General features: G+C 37.3%; 2 protein-coding genes across 2 annotated transcripts; one reads left to right on the forward strand and one right to left on the reverse strand.

Annotated features, from left to right (window-relative positions):
• Positions 1-36: 36 nt before the first annotated feature.
• On the reverse strand, positions 37-4,166 carry bloc1s1 (biogenesis of lysosomal organelles complex-1, subunit 1). The gene is made up of 4 exons (XM_040007503.1): positions 3,973-4,166; positions 3,753-3,825; positions 1,766-1,898; positions 37-1,063 (listed from the first exon to the last, which is right to left on the reverse strand). Exons 1-4 carry the CDS (start codon positions 4,031-4,033, stop codon positions 953-955), a joined length of 378 nt encoding a protein of 125 aa, XP_039863437.1. The 5' UTR covers positions 4,034-4,166; the 3' UTR covers positions 37-952.
• A 481-nt stretch (positions 4,167-4,647) lies between these two features.
• itcha (itchy E3 ubiquitin protein ligase a) lies at positions 4,648-18,671 on the forward strand. Its single transcript, XM_040007512.1, has 24 exons — positions 4,648-4,779; positions 5,727-5,773; positions 6,047-6,188; positions 6,472-6,596; positions 7,723-7,854; positions 8,244-8,292; positions 8,432-8,610; positions 8,855-9,077; positions 9,169-9,264; positions 9,476-9,650; positions 10,288-10,357; positions 10,446-10,530; positions 11,147-11,275; positions 11,892-11,964; positions 12,124-12,195; positions 12,295-12,383; positions 12,525-12,684; positions 13,578-13,711; positions 14,125-14,265; positions 14,491-14,611; positions 14,782-14,886; positions 15,053-15,149; positions 15,254-15,326; positions 15,732-18,671. The coding sequence occupies exons 2-24, from the start codon at positions 5,749-5,751 to the stop codon at positions 15,829-15,831; spliced, it is 2,595 nt and encodes an 864-aa protein (XP_039863446.1). The 5' UTR covers positions 4,648-4,779; positions 5,727-5,748; the 3' UTR covers positions 15,832-18,671.
• Positions 18,672-19,206: the final 535 nt, after the last annotated feature.

Raw genomic sequence — 19,206 nt, forward strand, 5'->3', positions numbered from 1 at the left:
AATTAACACATTTTTTATAAGAAGAAAACACAAGTGAAGATTTTTAAACTTTATTAAAATATTTTTCCATCATTAACAACATCTGAAATCCATCCATCGTTCAGGTATCAGGCACAGAAAAGAAAGCCATAAAACAAAATGCTTTTTTTTGGATATACTAAATAAAGGTAACCGGTGTTTATTATGTCTGTGGCTTCTTCAACCTATTGCAAAGGGGTAAACTGAATCTTTACAACAATGTTACTTTTTCCTCTTTTATTCAACAAATCAGGCAATGTAGTGAACCAATTTGTCTGGCGCGGCCCCCACCTCTATCGCCTACTGTCACTCATCACATGGAGTGACAGGATCCCTGCAGGGCTCTGTTCTTAGTCCCCTACTGTATGTATGCCCTGTGCACACGACTGTGTCCTGAGGAAGGATAACCAGGACTGGGAGCTGCTGCTGGCCTTCTACCACTCATCAGGTACGCAAGGACCACAACTGAGAATAGGAAGGCTATGCAAAGGGTAATTAACACTGCCCCAAAAATGATTCCTCTTCCACCCCTGGAGGCCATCGCCAGATTCTCCTGTTTCAGAAAAAGTAGGGCCACAGGTGACTCTTTGCACCCCCCTCCCCCTCCCCATTTGTACATGAACTATTCTATTCTAAATATTTATCTACTGTTATTTAGGTTGTTGCAACCTTGATCTGTAAGCACCTCCAACACTACTGCTAACACAACAACATAACAATTTCTGCACATGTGCATTTAATTGTTAAAGCAGCAGAATTCTGATGTTCATCTGAGCTGCCCTGGCAAACTTAGAGGGGAGTGCAGACAAGCAAATAAACTGCTGACAAAGGCAAAACACATATTCGCTGATAGGGGTCAACTCAAGTAGATTTAAATGTTATTCCAGTGTATTCAGTTTCACTTGCAAATGTCCAGCACGTACACGTTCATGGTTTATGAGCAAGCAGACTGAAGCTGACCCTTGTGTACATACTCCAGCGCTGTTGCTATTGTCCTCATGTCCATCTCAATACTGCGTGCCCAGTTTTCTACATCTCCAATTTCCTGTTTAAATGAGAGCATGAAAAAAAATTAGTATTCACAACCTTGTTAATGTAAAAATATAACCCACTATCAGCCCTCTTTAATTCCCAAAATGTGTTTTTTGGATTCTTTTTCAAAAGGGGAAAAGTGTGTTGAGCTCAGATTAAGTCCCTAATTAAAATGTGTTTGTACAAGCAATTCCTTGGTGATGTCACAAATAATTCCAAAGCCAATCATGATCCAGTTTGTATTTTACACAAGTGCGACGTGTTGACCTGGAACTGCCAGTGCACAACAGAGAGCGCAGATCTTTGGAAGATGCATAAACAGTTTTGTTTGTATGTACTCCTGACGTTATTTAACACAAGGTTACAATAGTACTTTATTTGCTCCAGCGTCTAGTGTTACAGTTTTAATGTGTTTTACTCCTCACACTTGCACAAAGAACTGCAGCTAGAAGTTAGCCTGCCGACACACTTAAGGGGATGTCTTTTAGGGAATTTTTGGATAAAAATTATACTGACAAAAAAACATGTCAAACGAATTATCATTACAAGTACAATATTATTAAATATCATAACGTTCTTTTAACATTTTCATCCTAACTGACCTTGAAAAAATGCTGATGTTTGCTGCAAAATCATTTTGCAACATGACTGTGTTCAAGACTGATATGGTAGATTTGAGATGATGACAGACGACAGCCATTTCCTTTTAACCTACCTTTAATGCTTGATTGAAACCCTCCACCATACTGATCCACTGAGCAGTTTGTTTGGAGAACTGGCTTGCCTGCACTTGGAGAGTCTTAACCTCATGGTCAAGCTTTCGCTGGTTTACATATGCCTGTGCAACTCTAAAATGAAACAGAACAAAATAATGAGGTTTAGGGCATTATAATACATATAGCCGCTACAATTTCAATACACTGAAACCATACACTGTTACTCAATATAGTAAAAATCTCTCTTTGTCCCAGAAGGATTTTGGTCTGGTGGCTAATCTTTTTCATGCAGGAGCAGCACAACAATAATGGTCTTTGCATCCCACTCTGAGTCTCTTAAGCTGATTGTCCTGGTTTCATCACATCTTTCACAATACATTGTTAATAATTTCAGCATACTGTTTTTGGCTGTGTTAAATATTAGGTGATGTCCATTCTGTTAAGAATAAACTGTTTGATTAATTTGGTCCGAAGAAGGTGTTAGTAATGTGAAAGCCTGGAGAAACAGTATGACTAAAATCTGATGTGTGCGACAGCCTTGTGTCAGCCTGGCACTGACATACCATATACGAAGTAATCAGTCGAAAAATTATTATTAATTAGTGGGACACAAATAATAAATAATTACTAGCTATTAACATCACACTAAAATCAAGATACTTTTAAAATTGTTTACACTTGACTTTAAATAAGCAAAAAAATATTTAATGTAACATATTCTCTAACTTTATTGTCATTTTACATTAAATATCTTTAGATTTTGAATACTGGTTGTAAACAACACAACATGTGGAAAGTTAATATTGGGCTCAGAGATTTTTCACAACTTGCTTACTTTTCATTGACTAAACTTGCAATGTAAAAAAGAAAATCAATAATTACTGGTGCTGAAACAAGTACAGCTTTCAGAGCAACACTTAAAAGTAAATAATACAATTGGTGCAGGACACAGATGTCCAATATTCCAGAGAGACTGTGTGAAATGTACCTTTCTGTGGGACCTCCAAAGGTTGATTCTGTTCATCTGAACGTAGCATTTTCAGGGGGAGAAACGTTTTGTCACTCATCCAAGTGACGAAACCTGGATGAGTTTTGGACCCGATCCTGGGGGTGGACCAATTTTTGGCGCAGCAATTTTTGGCGCAGCAATTTTTGGCGCAGCGCGTTTTGGCCTAAGCAAAAACCTGTAGGGATTCTGTATGTTTCAGGAGTATCAAGACACATTTTTGCTAAACACCGTGTCTCCTGTGGCTTTTAAACCCCAAAACACGATGTGACAAAAATTGGTCCACCCCAAGGATCAGGTCCCCCGACGCAAACAAGAGTAACATAGTGTACGCTGTTAAGTGCCAGGAGGATTGCCAGGACTTATACATCGGGGAAACCAAACAACCTCAGGCGAAGCGGATGGCACAACACAGAAAAGCTACATCCGCAGTCTATTTACACCTACAGGCCAGTGGACACTCTTTCAATGATGAGGATGTACACATCCTGGACAGGGAGGAACGCTGGTTTGAGCGCGTAGTCAAGGAGGCCATTTACGTGAAAAGGCAAAGACCATCTCTGAATCGAGAAGGGGGTCTAAGGGTACATCTCTTGGCATCTTACAGTGCTGTGATTGCAGCCATTCCCCAACTCTCTGTGAATGGTACTCATGGCCATTGATCAATGGGCTTTGATCAGTGGTTGTTGATCAATGGAACTGACCTCCCAGCGCATTGTTCCTTCAGTGGTGTTAGTTTCGATCATTATGCAAATGTACTGTTTATACGATTGGGGAAACCTGCAGTAAGCTGAGACTGAAGAAGTCACTTGGAAGAGTGGCGAAACGTTACTCCCACTAAAAACGCTGCGTCCAGATCAACAGAATCAACTTTTGGAGATTTACTTACCTGGATGACTGAGCATTCCTTAAATACTACCAAACCAAAATGAACAGCAAGAAATAAGAAAAAAGAAAAAAGAAAGGAATCACCGTCATACCCAACGTTGAGGTGGTCTACCAGGGCTTCTGTCAAACAAGTGGCTGCAGCAATTGCTTCACGTCTGCGTTTCTCTGTGAGAGAAAAAAGACATTACTACAATCAATCAACACCGGACTGTAGCACTGTGTGGTGCTGGGACATCCTAAGTCAAAGAGAGCTTTGTTTTTAGCAATGGTTAGCACTGGCGGCTATCACTATCGGTTTTTGTTATCACACACCCTGCAGCTCCTTCCGCTCATTTTGCTTCGCCTGGTGCTCCTTCAATAGACGAGATAACATCGTGCTTCAGCAGACGTTATATTAATGGCGAAAGTGACTGCTCATAGAACAAATAACATATCATTTACCACACCGCGGCGTTTCTTGCTGACTGCTAACAATTACAGCCGTGTCACGGGACTAAAAAGACGGATGTCACACGTGGGCGTGTCCACACTTTGGCCATCGAGTAAATGTCTGAATAATTTCATAAATAAAACCATATATTTTAGTATGTACTGCCAAACAATGTAAAATTTAAAGGAACATAAACGTATCTTGTTAAATTATACGATTGTTTTATCTTTTTTTATCGCGATGTCAGCAGCTTCAACATCCCTTCAAAATAAAAGCTTGCCTATAGGCTACATCTACTAATACTGCAGACAGAAATCAAATGACAAAACTACTCTAGTCCAGACTTATAATAGCAGCAAGCTGGGGAACAAAAATACCAAGACAAATATAGTCTGGTGCATCGTGCTGTTTTATTTTTGTCTTTTTGTTTTTGATTGTGTATAACGTTATAATAAAAATTAACATGGTCTGACGCCTAATGTTGCTTATAACTTATATAGATAATCAGATTATATAGATAATAAGCCTTTTTCTCCAATGCTTTATTATGAAAAACTTGTACCGGAAAACCTGGACTTGTTCAAGCTAGCGGATCACTGGTCTGAGCTGATGTTGTTATCTTACCTGTCATCATTCAGACATAGCTGAAACTAAAGTTTTTGTCACTCTTTATCTTCTTCTTTAATCAGGTATGGTCACTTAGAGTTCTTCCAAGGAACAGCTTTGATTATTCCTCCTCTAAATAGTCGAATGAGTGAAAGTGGTGTTAGCATTTCGAGCGTGGGTTTAATGCATGGTTAGCTAAAGCCTTGATCAGGATATCGGTGTGCAAAGTTCCAGGTTCTTGAACTTGTCCGCCTTCGTTACAGTTATGAAACAGTTTACAAGCTGGCTAGTAATGGTGATGTGACAGCTTAAACGGAAACTCTACTAGAGTCTAGTGTTTAACGCTGTCTTAATAACTAATCTTCTGTTGGCTAACATTACTGCTAACCTGTGAGAAAATTGAGCCTAATGCGCAACGAGATCAGATATCAGTTTACTGACTGATATCCTCCCTCTCTTTTCCCTTCTGTTTATATATATAAAACCTCACAAACTAACAAGCAGAAATCATTTTACTCCATACAACCTCAGTTTCTCAGTACCAATATCTCAAACCTCAACATTGAACAATATGTATGCCAATAGATTTTTTTTTTTTTATACTGACCAACCATTATTTAGTTCAGGCTCTGTTTTGATTACTAAAATTGACTGTCTAGCATACATAGCAATGCGGTTTGCTGATTTACAAGCTCTACCAGATGAGTGACAGATTTGGACAGCAGTTATGAATGATTTCCCTGGGCCTGTGTGCTGCGAAGCTAGTGAGGGTATAGCTCAATTTGTTTATTTGTGTATTGTAAACCACAGTCAATTTAAATATTTAACCAGAGTGATAATTGAGATAACATGTTATCTTTGAGTCAACAAAAAATGATCCCAGATACCAGAATCTGTCTCAAGTATCTCTTTGTTTTATTTAGATTGCTTACTCACAGTTGACTATAAATCAGGTTATATTTTTCACTCTTTAAGTATCAAGTTATATGTGATAACATTGATTGGAGGTTCATTTGTTGTTGCCACTTAGGCTCTAATGTTATGGATGAACCATGAAGGCCCAGTTGCAAGTTACTGGTAAGTTATTGTTTTTGCAAAATTTGTATGCTCATCATTTAACAAAAACCAGTAGAGGACTGTGATAAATTCTTAACGGTGTTTTCTTTTATCATTATTAATATGCTTAACATCTGTCATGGAAACCTAGATTTTGATGAATCCCTTGATCTTAAAAAATACCTTAAAGCTGGATGTAAATAAACTGACTGCTGTTGAGCTCAGGATGCATGGGGCTACAGGAAGTGGTTTTAAAATCTTGGTTTTCCATGACTAGAATTTTTATTTTTCCAGTGCTTTCAGCTAAGCTGAAGGAAAACAAAAAGACCTGGTTTGGTCCAAGTCCATATGTTGAAATAGCAGTGGATGGCCAGTCAAAGAGGACTGAGAAATGCAACAACACACACAGCCCTAAATGGAAGCAGGCTCTCACAGTGTGAGTACAACTGCGAAAATTTGTTTAGGTCCATATTTTAGCAGAATGTTGCAATTGTAGACAGTAAATGTAATGTAAGATATAATGGAGGATTAAAATCATCATAGACTTATTAATTGGATTTCCTCTGTACTTGGAGGCGGGAAAAACAAAACAAAAAGTATCAATGCTTGATGAGTTTCAAACAAAAGCTAAGAAGCTGTACAGATTACCTCAATTATTTCTCTGCTGTTGTATCGTATTGGTTGGTGCTGTATGCTGAAAATTTCTCACCTTTCTACAGAATTGTGACGCCGTTCAGCAAACTGATATTTCGTGTTTGGAGCCATCAGACACTCAAGTCAGACATTCTATTGGGTCTAGCTACATTGGAAATCAGCAAGACCCTTAAGGCCAATGACATGAAATGTAAGTTCATTTTCCTAAGTGGTGATTTTTTTTTTTCCCCCACTATTGGCATGATATGGTAAATGGACTGGAAGTTATGTAGCACTTTTCTACTTTATTTGAGCACTCAAAACACTTTCATTCACATGTTTATACAGGCACTTTTTTTCTATCCCTAGTGCTTTTGTCACACTCATTATAACACGCCGATGAGTGCAACACAGGGTTCAGTACTATAGGATAATTTGAAATGCAGACTGGAGGAATTGAACAACTGACCTTCTCATCAATAGGAGCTGTACCTCCTGAGCTACAGCCATGCATGAGACAGTTGTGAAAATGTTGTAGCACAAGGATACTTGAGAGTTTGTTTATGCTGCTATTTTCTATATTAACCTTGGATACGGAAAGATGTTCTGAGGAAATGAGTATACAGATAATATTTCTAGGTTCTTGGAGTTGAGCTGTACAAAATCGTAAATTGTATAAAGACAAAGCTGTTACTACATGACTTCATGATTTCATGATAATAACAAATTAGATCACTTTTGAACTCACTTTCTGACTTCATTTTCTTTGTCTATGTCTCACAATTGCATGTCATATTTGGTAATTGATGCACATTCTGTAGATGCTGTACACTGCATCACCTATACATATGAGCTTTTCTGTGTTTGAAGTAACTAAATACAATGCCTCCTCAGACCTGGTCAGTGTGCATAGCATTACAGTGACATTACAGTCTGGTCTACATTCTCTGTAAGAGCTACTTGTCTGTGATTTTTAAAGCACTGAATGAGATTCTTGTTGCACATGGTTTTTGAAGCATTCCATGTGACTGGAGTTTTTCAGTTCTGCTCTTTTCATACTGTCACAGTTTGGGCTAAAAAAGGAAACGCTGCTTTAAAAATCAGGTGATTAATAACAATCAGAGACCGACTGAGTAGGAAATTTTTCTTCAGTATTTGTTTATTTTAGTAATAAATGTTACTAGGAGAACAATGTGCTTGTAGGAGCAGTTTTTAATTCAACCAGGACATCGTTAATAATTGCTTTTATTCTTTTGTGTTATGGTATCGTATGTGTTCTCTTGTCTTGTAATTACAGTGCCTGCTTAAAACTTGACATGTATTCTGTCCCCCTTAAGTATGTGAGGTCGTGCAGACACTGCAGCTGTGCTCTGACAGAGACCCCCAGGATCTTGTAGGTGACTTGTCAGTCTGTCTGGATGGCATGCAGGTAGACCCAGAAACCTTTGGCTTGGCAGAGAGAGAACAAGGTGAGAGACCACGCTCACACAAACCCAGTATACTATGTGGGACACATTTGCAATTTTAGAACAGGAATGCTCATAATCTGTAATTTGAAAATGAATAGAATTGCAGAATAAATTTAGCTTGTTACCATGTTGGTCATTATTAATAAATTTGATAGCAATGAGGTAACAAGGTGGAAACTGCTGCCAGGTTGTAAATGCTTATCAGTGTTCTGTGCCCTGACAAGACCTTGGCATTACTTGTAACCTTTATATCTACCTGCATTAGTGACTACATTTGCACCCAAGCATTTGAGAACTTGGGAGTTACCCATACATTTTTGAATGTCACATTAAACATTTGTCTTTTACTTTGATTTTTATTTTTTATTTTTGTTTTTATGGCTTGCTAGCTGCTCTTCCAAATGGAAATACGCGGCAAAATGGAGATACTGGTGACAGGTCTAGTAAATCTTTAATTAATGATCTTAAGATACTATTGCATTAAAATATTTGGACATTGGTTTTGTAAGATTAAATAAACATTTTAAATCTTTGGTCTTGGAAAACTACTCAAATATTAAGTATTTTGTACTTGTAGGTCAAGCGGAGGCTCATCACCTTCAAGTGACTCGGATGAATGGGTCATTGTACCAAATGTGCATGCTGTCAATGGTACAAGTTCTCCCTCACGGTCTCCAGGGGGCTCCACTGCATCACTTCCTTCTGGACCTACTCGACCGCCCCCTCCTATGCGACAGAAACCAGCAGCTTCACCATGTAGGAAAACTATAAGACATCAAAGATTAAATGGCTTACATATACATCACATGAGTGATTTCAATCTCCCTCATGTCTAATATACCATTATTCTTTTATATACTAGCTAAAGCACTGAATACTGACTTCAGTCAGTATTAAAGTCACTACGCTTTTGAAAACAAATACACCTTTGAAAATAGAAAGAACATTTTTGTTTCACAGACTTAAAGGTTCCCTACTCTTGTTCTTGCTCATTTCATAGCCTCTTCTAGCAGTTCTTCTCCTAGTGAACTCAGCGAAGGCCCAGCTTCCGATGGTTCCTCTCAGGCATCAGCTAGTGGGTGTTCAGATCAGCAGAATGAATCAAATGCAAGGGCGGCAACATCAAGTTCCTCACAGACAGCAAGTGTTCCTAAACAAGGGGCCAGTGCCTCAGCAACAATTCCCAGGGTGGCTCCCATAAACAATGGTCCCTTGCCCCCAGGGTAAAGAGCAATGCTTTCTGCATTTTGTTTTATAGGCCCCTCATTTAAGCTTATTTTCAATCTGTTTATTTAATTTGTATTTCTTCTGCAGGTGGGAGCAAAGAGTTGACCAGAATGGACGGGTATACTATGTGGATCACATTGAGAAAAGAACAACCTGGGATAGGCCTGAGCCTTTGCCTTCAGGGTGCCAAACATCTTGATTTTTTTTATACTACAGATATATTAATGTAGTTTGAATATTGTGTATTCAGTGGCATATAATTATCTATGTCACATTGTTTATAATCACTTTTACTATGTGGTTATGTGTTCTCTGTGGGAGTTTTTAATATCTAGAAAGAAATCCTTGGCAAAATAAACAACTTTTTTTTTTTTTTTGCTCTCCTTTTATGCAGATGGGAGCGCAGAGTGGATCCAATGGGTAGAGTTTATTATGTTGACCACATAACCCGAACTACTACATGGCAAAGACCCACACAGGAGTCAGTGCGTAACTACGAGGAATGGCAGCACCAGCGTAGCCAGCTTCAGGGAGCCATGCAGCAATTTAACCAGAGATTCATATATGGGGTGAGAGCAGTCACTGAATGTGCTTCAGACTACACATGAAGAACAGTTTGAAGATGTATTTCTTTTGATTTGCTTAAAGAGCCCATCTACGCATGGTTTTTGATCTATAAAATCATTTGTATATGGTGTACTTTTACCACATACAAAAATTATACTGCACAGTCCTTCTACGTCTTAAATTCAAATTTATAAATAAAAAAAAATAACTTTAACTTTTAAGTACTAAACACCTGCAGTCTAAAGAATAAGCACTTAAGGTTTCAGCTTTCCACTTCTACTGTGTAATTTGCATATTTCATGCTGAACAATATATTGCAATAATTGTGTCTTGGAAACATTTTGGAACATCTTTCTCTTTAAAATGAAGTGACAGTGCAGACTTTGAGGTCTGATGTAGCTCTCGAGTGTGAAAGGAGCTCAAGTAAGGCTGCATGAGTTTGTAAAGTCCAGATAGCATGTTTTAAGTCTCGTGACTAAAAAGCTTTAAGCACCCGATGGAAATAAACATACAAATACTCTTGGGTCAGTTTCTTCTCTGATTTTAAGTCTAAACTGTGTTTAAACAGACCGTGACAAAAATAGTTTTTACAGATGTTTTTGCAGACTTGACATTTGTAACGTTTTCTTTCTGGCTCAGCTTCAAGACCAGTTTGCAGCCACAGCCAGTAAAGAGTTTGACCCACTAGGACCTCTGCCTCACGGATGGGGTAAGTATCAGTGAGATTACAAAAATGTTTTAGCTGATGTTTCTGACATGATAAATAAATGAAATGTGTTGATTTTCTCCTTCACAAGAAAAGAGAACTGACACCAATGGTAGAGTGTATTTTGTCCATCACCCAACTCGCAGGACACAGTGGGAAGACCCAAGGACCCAAGGGTGAGTGTATTTTGTGTTCTTGACAGTAGGGAGCGCTGATATGTCTAGAATAAAATGACAAGTGAAAGGAATGTCACTTTGTTTTTGGCAGGCCCAAATTTCTGAGTGACACATTTTAGGTCTGTGTTTCAGCCATCAATTTGATGTAGAAGGTTAATTCTTTCCATTGCAGGACTCCCTGAAAAACTGTCCTAACCTCTTAGGAGCTTGGAGTTTGGAACAGGTCAACAGTGGCACAGAAATTGCCTGCAGATGATCTGGCAACTGTGAAACTGGATTAAATGTGTAGAACATAATGACTGGATTCTGACATCTTTAACAGATGTGGAATTGGATAGTTCCCTCAGAAAGTCTTTGCTATTGACCACTAACTGCTCTTAAGTTTATGGTTTATGGATACACAAAGGGAAGGGTTTCTGTCTAAATGCTTTTTTTGTAACCAGCTAATCACAGTTAAGTAGTACAGAGGAAACCCTGCTTTTAAGGACGAGTTTTTAAATCTTTGATTCCATTTATTATTTTTTATTCATTTAACTTAAAATATACATTTTATGTTTCTTTTAAAAGGATTTCTTTTAATGGTTGCATTTCTCTGTGCTTACTTAATTTTATCCAGGCTGCTGAATGACAAGCCTCTGCCTGAGGGTTGGGAGATGAGGTTCACTGTGGATGGTATTCCCTACTTTGTAGATCACAATAGGCGAACAACAACCTACATTGACCCTCGCACAGGGAAATCCTCACTGTAAGTTTTGGTATCTTGTGCTAACACGAGGGGGATCAGATTCATTTAATGGAGACAGACACAACTGCACGTTAAAAGCTTCTGTAGCCCTGTGAATCAAAAAAGTCTTTGGTTGTTTTTATATATGTATTTATAATTATAATTGAGGTCGTTCTCAACATAAGCAAACAACTCGGGAGTTTGACTGAGACCTACTCCAATGGTCTCTGTTCTGTTGTTCTGGTCCGTACCTGGGTGTGTTACAGTGCTTACATTTGCATGAACAAGCATCATGAAAGGGAGGGGGGGGGAAATGAACAGAGTTCAATTTAAATGGGACAGGTGTGTCTCATTAATATTACAAAATGTGTATATGTTTGCTTATCTAACTCTTTCCACACTAAATTGCAAATGTCGAGAATATTGATTAGTGCACGCCTGAATATATTTAAATCAGCGATTGGTGTAAAATCAAATGAGCCTTATAATCTCAAGTGATCATGACCACAAAGCCTGGGTGTTGCTAAAGAAAACAAACAGGATGCTCAGAATGTCCAGAGATGAATATAAGCACTTGTTATCAAAATGTATTTTGATACTTTTATTTGACAATAATTTAATGTGGTCTTTTTCGTAGTGAGAATGGGCCACAGATAACTTATGTCAGGGACTTCAAAGCCAAAGTGCAATACTTCAGATTCTGGTGTCAGGTACGTGCTTTCAGCATATCATACTGTTTTACTACATATGCTGTTATGTTCTTCTTGTTTTTAATTACGTAAATGCAAAGTAAAGTGTAAATGATTTTGCTAGTTGACAGTTTTTAAAATCAATTATTTACATTGTTTACATGTTTTGTTTCCTCTTAGCAACTGTCGATGCCTCAGCACATTAAAATTACAGTTTCACGCAAAACTTTGTTTGAGGATTCATTTCAACAGGTAATTGTTTTAATTGGTTGTACTGTCTTCTCACCACATTTCTATATTTAATAACATTGTCTTTTCAGTGCTTGAGATGTGTAATTAATTCATTCTTAGATCATGAGTTTCCACCCACAAGATCTTAGGCGTAGACTTTGGATAATTTTCCCTGGTGAGGAAGGCTTGGACTATGGAGGTGTGGCCAGGTAATCTCAAAGTAAAAGCTGCACCACCCTGTTGCTAAAATAACAACACAAACAGTAAAAACTCGTGATTTTGTCATTAAAATCTAGTTTTAAAAAGAACTACCCCACTCAACCAGTTTGACCACTTGTGCTTATTTTCAGGGAATGGTTCTTCTTGCTGTCTCATGAGGTGCTGAATCCAATGTACTGTTTGTTTGAGTATGCTGGCAAGGACAACTACTGTCTTCAGATCAACCCTGCCTCTTACATCAACCCGGATCACCTTAAGTACTTCAAGTTCATTGGGCGATTTATTGCCATGGTATGCGCACCATCTCTCAGTTGTTACTAATAAGTTTAAGTCATTAGTTTTGAAACTAAATGTATGTGCATGATTAATCTGGTCTGCCATTGCTATATCCTGCCATATTATTATGCCATACTACAGGGTGGGCCATTTATATGGATACACCGTAATAACATGGGAATGGTTGGTGATATTAAAGTCCTGTTTGTGGCACATTAGTATATGTGAGGGGGCAAACTCCTCAAGATGGGTGGTGACCATGGTGGCTATGTAGAAGTCGGTCATCTTGGATACAACTTTTGTTTTTTCAATAGGAAGAGGGCCATGTGACACATCAGACTTATTGGTAATGTCACAAGAAAAACAATGGTGTGCTTGGTTTCAACGTAACTTTATTATTTCGTGAGTTACGTTGAAACCAAGCACACCATTGTTTTGGCCCTCTTCCTATTGAAAAAGCAAAAGTTGTATCCAAGATGGCCGACTTCTACATGGCCACCATGGTCACCACCCATCTTGAGGAGTTTGCCCCCTCACATATACTAACGTGCCACAAACAGGACTTTAATATCACCAACCATTCCCATGTTATTACGGTGTATCTATATAAATGGCCCACCCTGTATATTATTACATTGTGTAACACATTAATTACTTTATGTGAATCATGCAATATTTTATGCTTTTATCTTTTATTGCAATTTAATCACAATGATTAGATCTCAAATCTAATCATTGAATTAAATTTCAAAAGAGAAATATACCTAATAGATGTGCCATACAGAATAATATGTTTGACTTTCTCCCATAAAATTACAAATCTCAAATATGAGATAAATGTCTTCTGTTTATCTGTTGTTGTTTTGTTTAATTTGCATACAAAACATTTCCATTTTATGTCTCTCCAGGCCTTGTTCCATGGCAAATTTATCGACACAGGTTTCTCGCTGCCCTTTTACAAACGTATTCTGAACAAACCTCTGGGTCTGAAAGACCTGGAGTCCATAGATCCAGAATTCTATAATTCACTCATCTGGATCAAGTAAGTTTCTGATGTACATGTGATAATTGAGTTATACTTGTGGTGGATGGTGTCGAGGACTTCGATGTATTTTACATTTGTTGGGTTGTTATAAGTGGACCAAAATTTGTGGATATATACATAGACTTCTGGCTGCTTTAAAAAAAAATATTTTCATTTCCTAAATATGTTTGCATATTGTTAGATACTAGGTTTTCATAACCTATGCACACAAATGAAGAGTTTGAGAGGACAAATTGGGTCATGTGCATTATTTGAGTAAATGATTTATGCTCCCGTAATTTGTCACTCACTGTGGAAATGTATAGGACTCTATAGTGACCTTTAGAGCAGACATAATAGCTAACTTCTTTTTTTTTTTTTTTTTTAAACATTGTCAGTAATGACGGTAACTGTCATTGTCTTGCTTATAGGGACAATAATATAGAGGAGTGCGGTCTGGAAATGTTCTTCTCCGTTGACAAGGAGATACTTGGGGAGGTCACCACACATGAGCTTAAACCAGATGGAGGGAACATTCTAGTAACTGAAGAAAATAAAGAGGAATACATCAGGTACAACTTCTTACCTACCGTCCATATTCATTTGCTACGTTTACATGCTCCATAACATAATGTGGTAAACAAGCGTAACATTTAAATACACTGAATTCGGACATGTCATGTTTAAACTAAATAATTCTGTTTTCCTTGAAAACATTCATTTTTAAGCAGCACTTGACATCTCTAAAGTGTGTTAATATTAATTTATTAATATTTCATTATGTCATCTCTATGCAGGTTAGTGGCAGAGTGGAGGCTATCCAGAGGTGTGGAGGAGCAGACACAGGCTTTCTTTGAGGGCTTCAATGAAGTTCTTCCACAGCAATACCTTCAGTACTTTGATGCTAGAGAATTAGAGGTACTGAAGTCAATAGATGATTCTCTATAACCTTTACAAGTGTTTGAGGTAGCACTGGTCCTTTAAATACTACAGGGATTCTGTAACAATATGGATTTAAAAAATTAGAGAAAATAAATACTAACATGAATGTTGGGCTTATTTATAAAATGTCCCCTTCTTGTCTGTAGGTGATGCTGTGCGGTATGCAGGAGATAGACTTGGTGGACTGGCAGAGAAACACAATCTATAGACATTATGCCCGAACTAGCAAGCAGATAATGTGGTTCTGGCAGGTTGGTACTTTAAAAAAAAAAAATGTTATTGAATCAGCTGTAGCTGCTTAATTCAGTGTGAATATTTCTTTTTCCAACTGAAAAACAACAAATGGAAAATTAGTATCACTGTAATGTACGGATATCAGCCTGATACTGGTGTTAACACAAAACTGTCTGTTAACAGTTTGTGAAGGAGATGGACAACGAAAAAAGGATGAGACTTCTGCAGTTTGTCACAGGAACCTGTCGTCTTCCCGTGGGCGGCTTCGCTGATCTAATGGGTATTAACAGTGAACAGACACATGACATTTGTACAGTAGTATAAACCAGTATGTGATATCAAAATCATATTTAATCTCTTTATCCTTATTTTTGATCAATATAGGAAGCAATGGTCCACAGAAGTTTTGCATTGAGAAAGTTGGAAAAGAAAACTGGCTTCCACGAAGCCACACATGGTAAGACCAGTAATTCTACATTTGTGCAGGTTTCTTCAGTTCATGTGTTAAACCTCGTGTCATATCCGGCTTAATGTGGGATTAAACTTTCATGACCAAGCCCTATTAGTCATTTCTGATTCAACCGTTGCAAGCGTTCCTTTACTTTTAGCCTAAGATGTTGGTGTTTGTTGTTATATAATGCTATGTGAGAATACATTGTTGCTCGTTAAGTGTTTATTTAGCAGATGTCTTCGCTGTGCGCAGTACCGTGGGACATTACTGCAGCTGAACAAATGTTATCATTTATAAATGCAAACACAACACACTTGTCATCATTATGAATGACCTAGAAAGAAAATGTTAACTTAATACTAATAGAGCACTTCTGGCCACCCTCTGTTTCTGTCTTCTTGTTTTATGTAGCTTTAATCGTCTGGACCTCCCTCCTTATAAGAGCTACGAACAGCTGAAGGAGAAACTCATGTTTGCCATAGAGGAAACAGAAGGATTCGGGCAGGAGTAAAACTATAAGTGCAAATGTATAGGATGGTGGTGATGGCGGTGGACTTGGAGGAGCCATATCCATTTCAGACAAGAGCACTTTCCAGCAGATTGTCTTTGTTGTCAGAAGCTGCTTATGATCTGGTGGAAGAACTTATTATTACTTACTTATAGTTTGTCACAATTGCATATTCATAAAGAAAAAGCTGTATTGTTAAAAATTAGTTTGCTTCAAACGAGACCTTAAAAATCCTCTTAACCTGGTTTCACCTCTTTCCTGTAGTAAGAGGTGATCAGTTCATTCCTAATCCACTGTCAGGCGATGGAGGCGGGGCCTTTCTTGCATTGTCGTGTTTGCACTTGTATGAAGACCGACTGCAGTTTCTACATCTACATGTGTGAATATGCAGTAGAAACTTATGAGACACTTTCTGGTTCTATGCATGAGAATGAAGAACCATATTTGTGCATTTTGTCTTAAAGGATGGAAGTTGATATGTTAAAAACAACATCAGAGGTTCACACATGGCTTTGAATCTTTCCTATTTTTTATGAATGAAATGGATCCCCCCCCTCCCTCCCAAATCGCTGACTGACAGACAGACTGTAAAGACTCCCGTAGCACTTATACAGTTTCTTTAACACTTTTTGCAAAACATAATGATAACTTTATCTTATTTTGACAGGTTTATTTCTTAAAAATTTAATGAGTTAAGATGCTGAGTACCTTTGCACATTGTTGTGTGAGCAGTAAGATGCTTTGATTGTTCTTGAAAGATGTGGTATTTTTATGTGCAATTGTTTTGTAGGAAACATTTTTCCAGATAAGAGTCAAAGCTGTTTGATCATTTTTATAACACTTTGATAATATTTACCATTTAGTGTTGATTTCAATTCCAATATGAAGTTGGTGACATATTTGGTGAAATTAATGTGGTTGTGATTTGAGAAAAGATTACCTTCCCATACTGTGCTGTATGAAATCAGATTTAAGTGTGGACGCTCAGCACTTTTGTCAGTCAGGGAACATGACGGGCTTTTCCTGATAATTAACTTGTTACTGATGACGTGGAATGTCAATGAACAATTTCCATGAGATGGTAACTGATCTCTGCTAATTGCCCAGAGCAAAGTATTACATGTGCTGATGCTGGGTTTCTGAGGCAACCACCTTTGTTTTTTTTCTCTCCCACAAAATAGATAAAATGTGGCACATTTATTAGGAAACAAAAAGGTTTTTAAAAAATTGTATATTTTTGTGTGTGTGTTGATGTTATGATACCACAATACAACAAAAAGGATTAATGACTATTCTGATTATTAACAAATTTATCTGTGGCTAAGGCAGTTTATGTAAATATACTCCAAAGTTTAATCAAAAGAAAAGTGACTTATTCTAGCAATAGAACTTCTTAAGTTGCTGGCAAGATGTGAAATAAGATCTGAATTATGATAGCAAGTGCCCCTAGTTTTATAGGGCGTATGGCTTTCAGATTTGTACAGTTGTATTGTATTTCATGACTTTTCAAAATGTTGTCTGCTGACAGATATAGTTTATTTTAGGTAAAGTATCACTTAAATAAAATCTTTGGAACCAGTCTAACAAATGAGTTAAATTAATTAAAGAACCCTTAACAGAGGTAATCAATTCCGAACAGTCCCAAAGTAATTACACACGTGATATCAATGGTCAGTACTAAGAGTTTGTTATTTGTTTTACTTGTGGTAAGGTATAGAAATTAAAACAAAGGAGGCAACTGCTCTGTTCTGCTAAAAAGAAAAGAAAACTAAAAATATATTTTGTATTTAAAACAAATTTACCTTGCTGAGGAATTATATTCACATTCACGTTTTAATAATTTTGTTGCCATTATAAAAAGACTTTACTTTTTTTCCCCTTTTACTTAGAATGTAGTTATACAAGTGAATGACACCAGAAACAAAGACGTAGCCAGTGAAAGTAAGCACATTTTAAAAGATTATTAGGTCAGTAGGTCTTAATAAAATTTTATAAACAGGATTGAATAAACAGACCCAAAACCTATATTATGATTTCTTTTTTTTAATTTATTTATTTTTCTTCCCACTGTCCAGCCTTCAACCTGTGGTAGTGTGTATGTTGGCAGCGTGGTGTAAATTATCTGCAGTAATTCCAGTGTGTGGCCCAGAAAATGATTTTATACATGGTGTCTTTAAGATACAGATTGAAATGTAAACAGACAAAATACTGTCATTTTTAATGTACTCATGTGTGAACCATGTGGCTGTTTTTCCATTTCATGTCGTCAGCACTGCAGGTAGGAAAAAAAAAAAGAAAAAGAGACTTGTCTGATGTAAGTGATCCCTCGTTGCCCTGATGAGTACATTCATTCAGGCCACACCTCCACCGCCACATACCAGTTTTTCTTCATTTAATTGTGTAGGATGTTTCACTTGACTTCACCTCTATTCCCTTACTGGTTGTACACCCATACACTTGCAGTGTAGCTACTCCTGTGCAGATTAATGTAAAAAAAAAAAATGCATAAAACTTTTTTCTTTTCTTTTTTTTTTTTTTTAAGTATGTTGACTGTTGAATATTTAACAGGTAACAATATTACAGCACATTGACACTCGGAGTGGTTGAATTAACCACTTCTGTGTTTAACCACCACTGTGGTCCAGGTCATGGGGCAGATGAATATATTTAAAAAAAATATGCAAAATCGTGTTTGACTTGTTCTGATTGCACAGTCATTCGAATAGTAGACTAACATTTTTTTATACACAAGTGGAAGTTTGTGGATAAATATTAGGAAGATGAATTTCTTGTATCAATGGATTTAGTAGATTTAAAAAAGAGCAATAAAACAATTAAAACACTGAAAGTGTGATGGGTATTTTGTACACGTACATTACAATAACTTACAACAGACAACTCATTCATTTTGTAAGTATATTTCTTCCGAGTCTAATTGAATAATTGGGTTTTTTATGTTCTCTTCCACTTGAATTGATCTCTTCATCTTGCTGGGTTTATTGTTGCCCTTCGTGAGCTGAAATTCCCCAAACAAATCTATCTCTGTCTCCAACAGTTTTGTCAGAGTGCTGTCTTCATTTACTTTTAGCAAAGTGACCTAAATTATGTAAGAACTGCTGTCTTTGAAAACACACAGAAGATACATGAAAGAAAACGAGAACTCTCTTTGTTACAAAACTACATATGCTGGGTATGTTGATGGGTGTTGACACAGAGAATGTACCAGAATACAGCAGATGGTATGTCAGATGGCTCTTGGCAACATCATTTAACAGGATGATGCTTACTCCATTATGTAACAGCTGAAACAGTGAGTGAACTACCAAGTTCTAGCACTGTTTCACTATGCTGTTTGTACTTTTGAGAATGTTGTGTTGC

Source organism: Simochromis diagramma, unplaced genomic scaffold (genome assembly GCF_900408965.1).
Source record: "Simochromis diagramma unplaced genomic scaffold, fSimDia1.1 OVJJ01000320.1, whole genome shotgun sequence".
NCBI classification, from domain to species: domain Eukaryota; kingdom Metazoa; phylum Chordata; class Actinopteri; order Cichliformes; family Cichlidae; genus Simochromis; species Simochromis diagramma.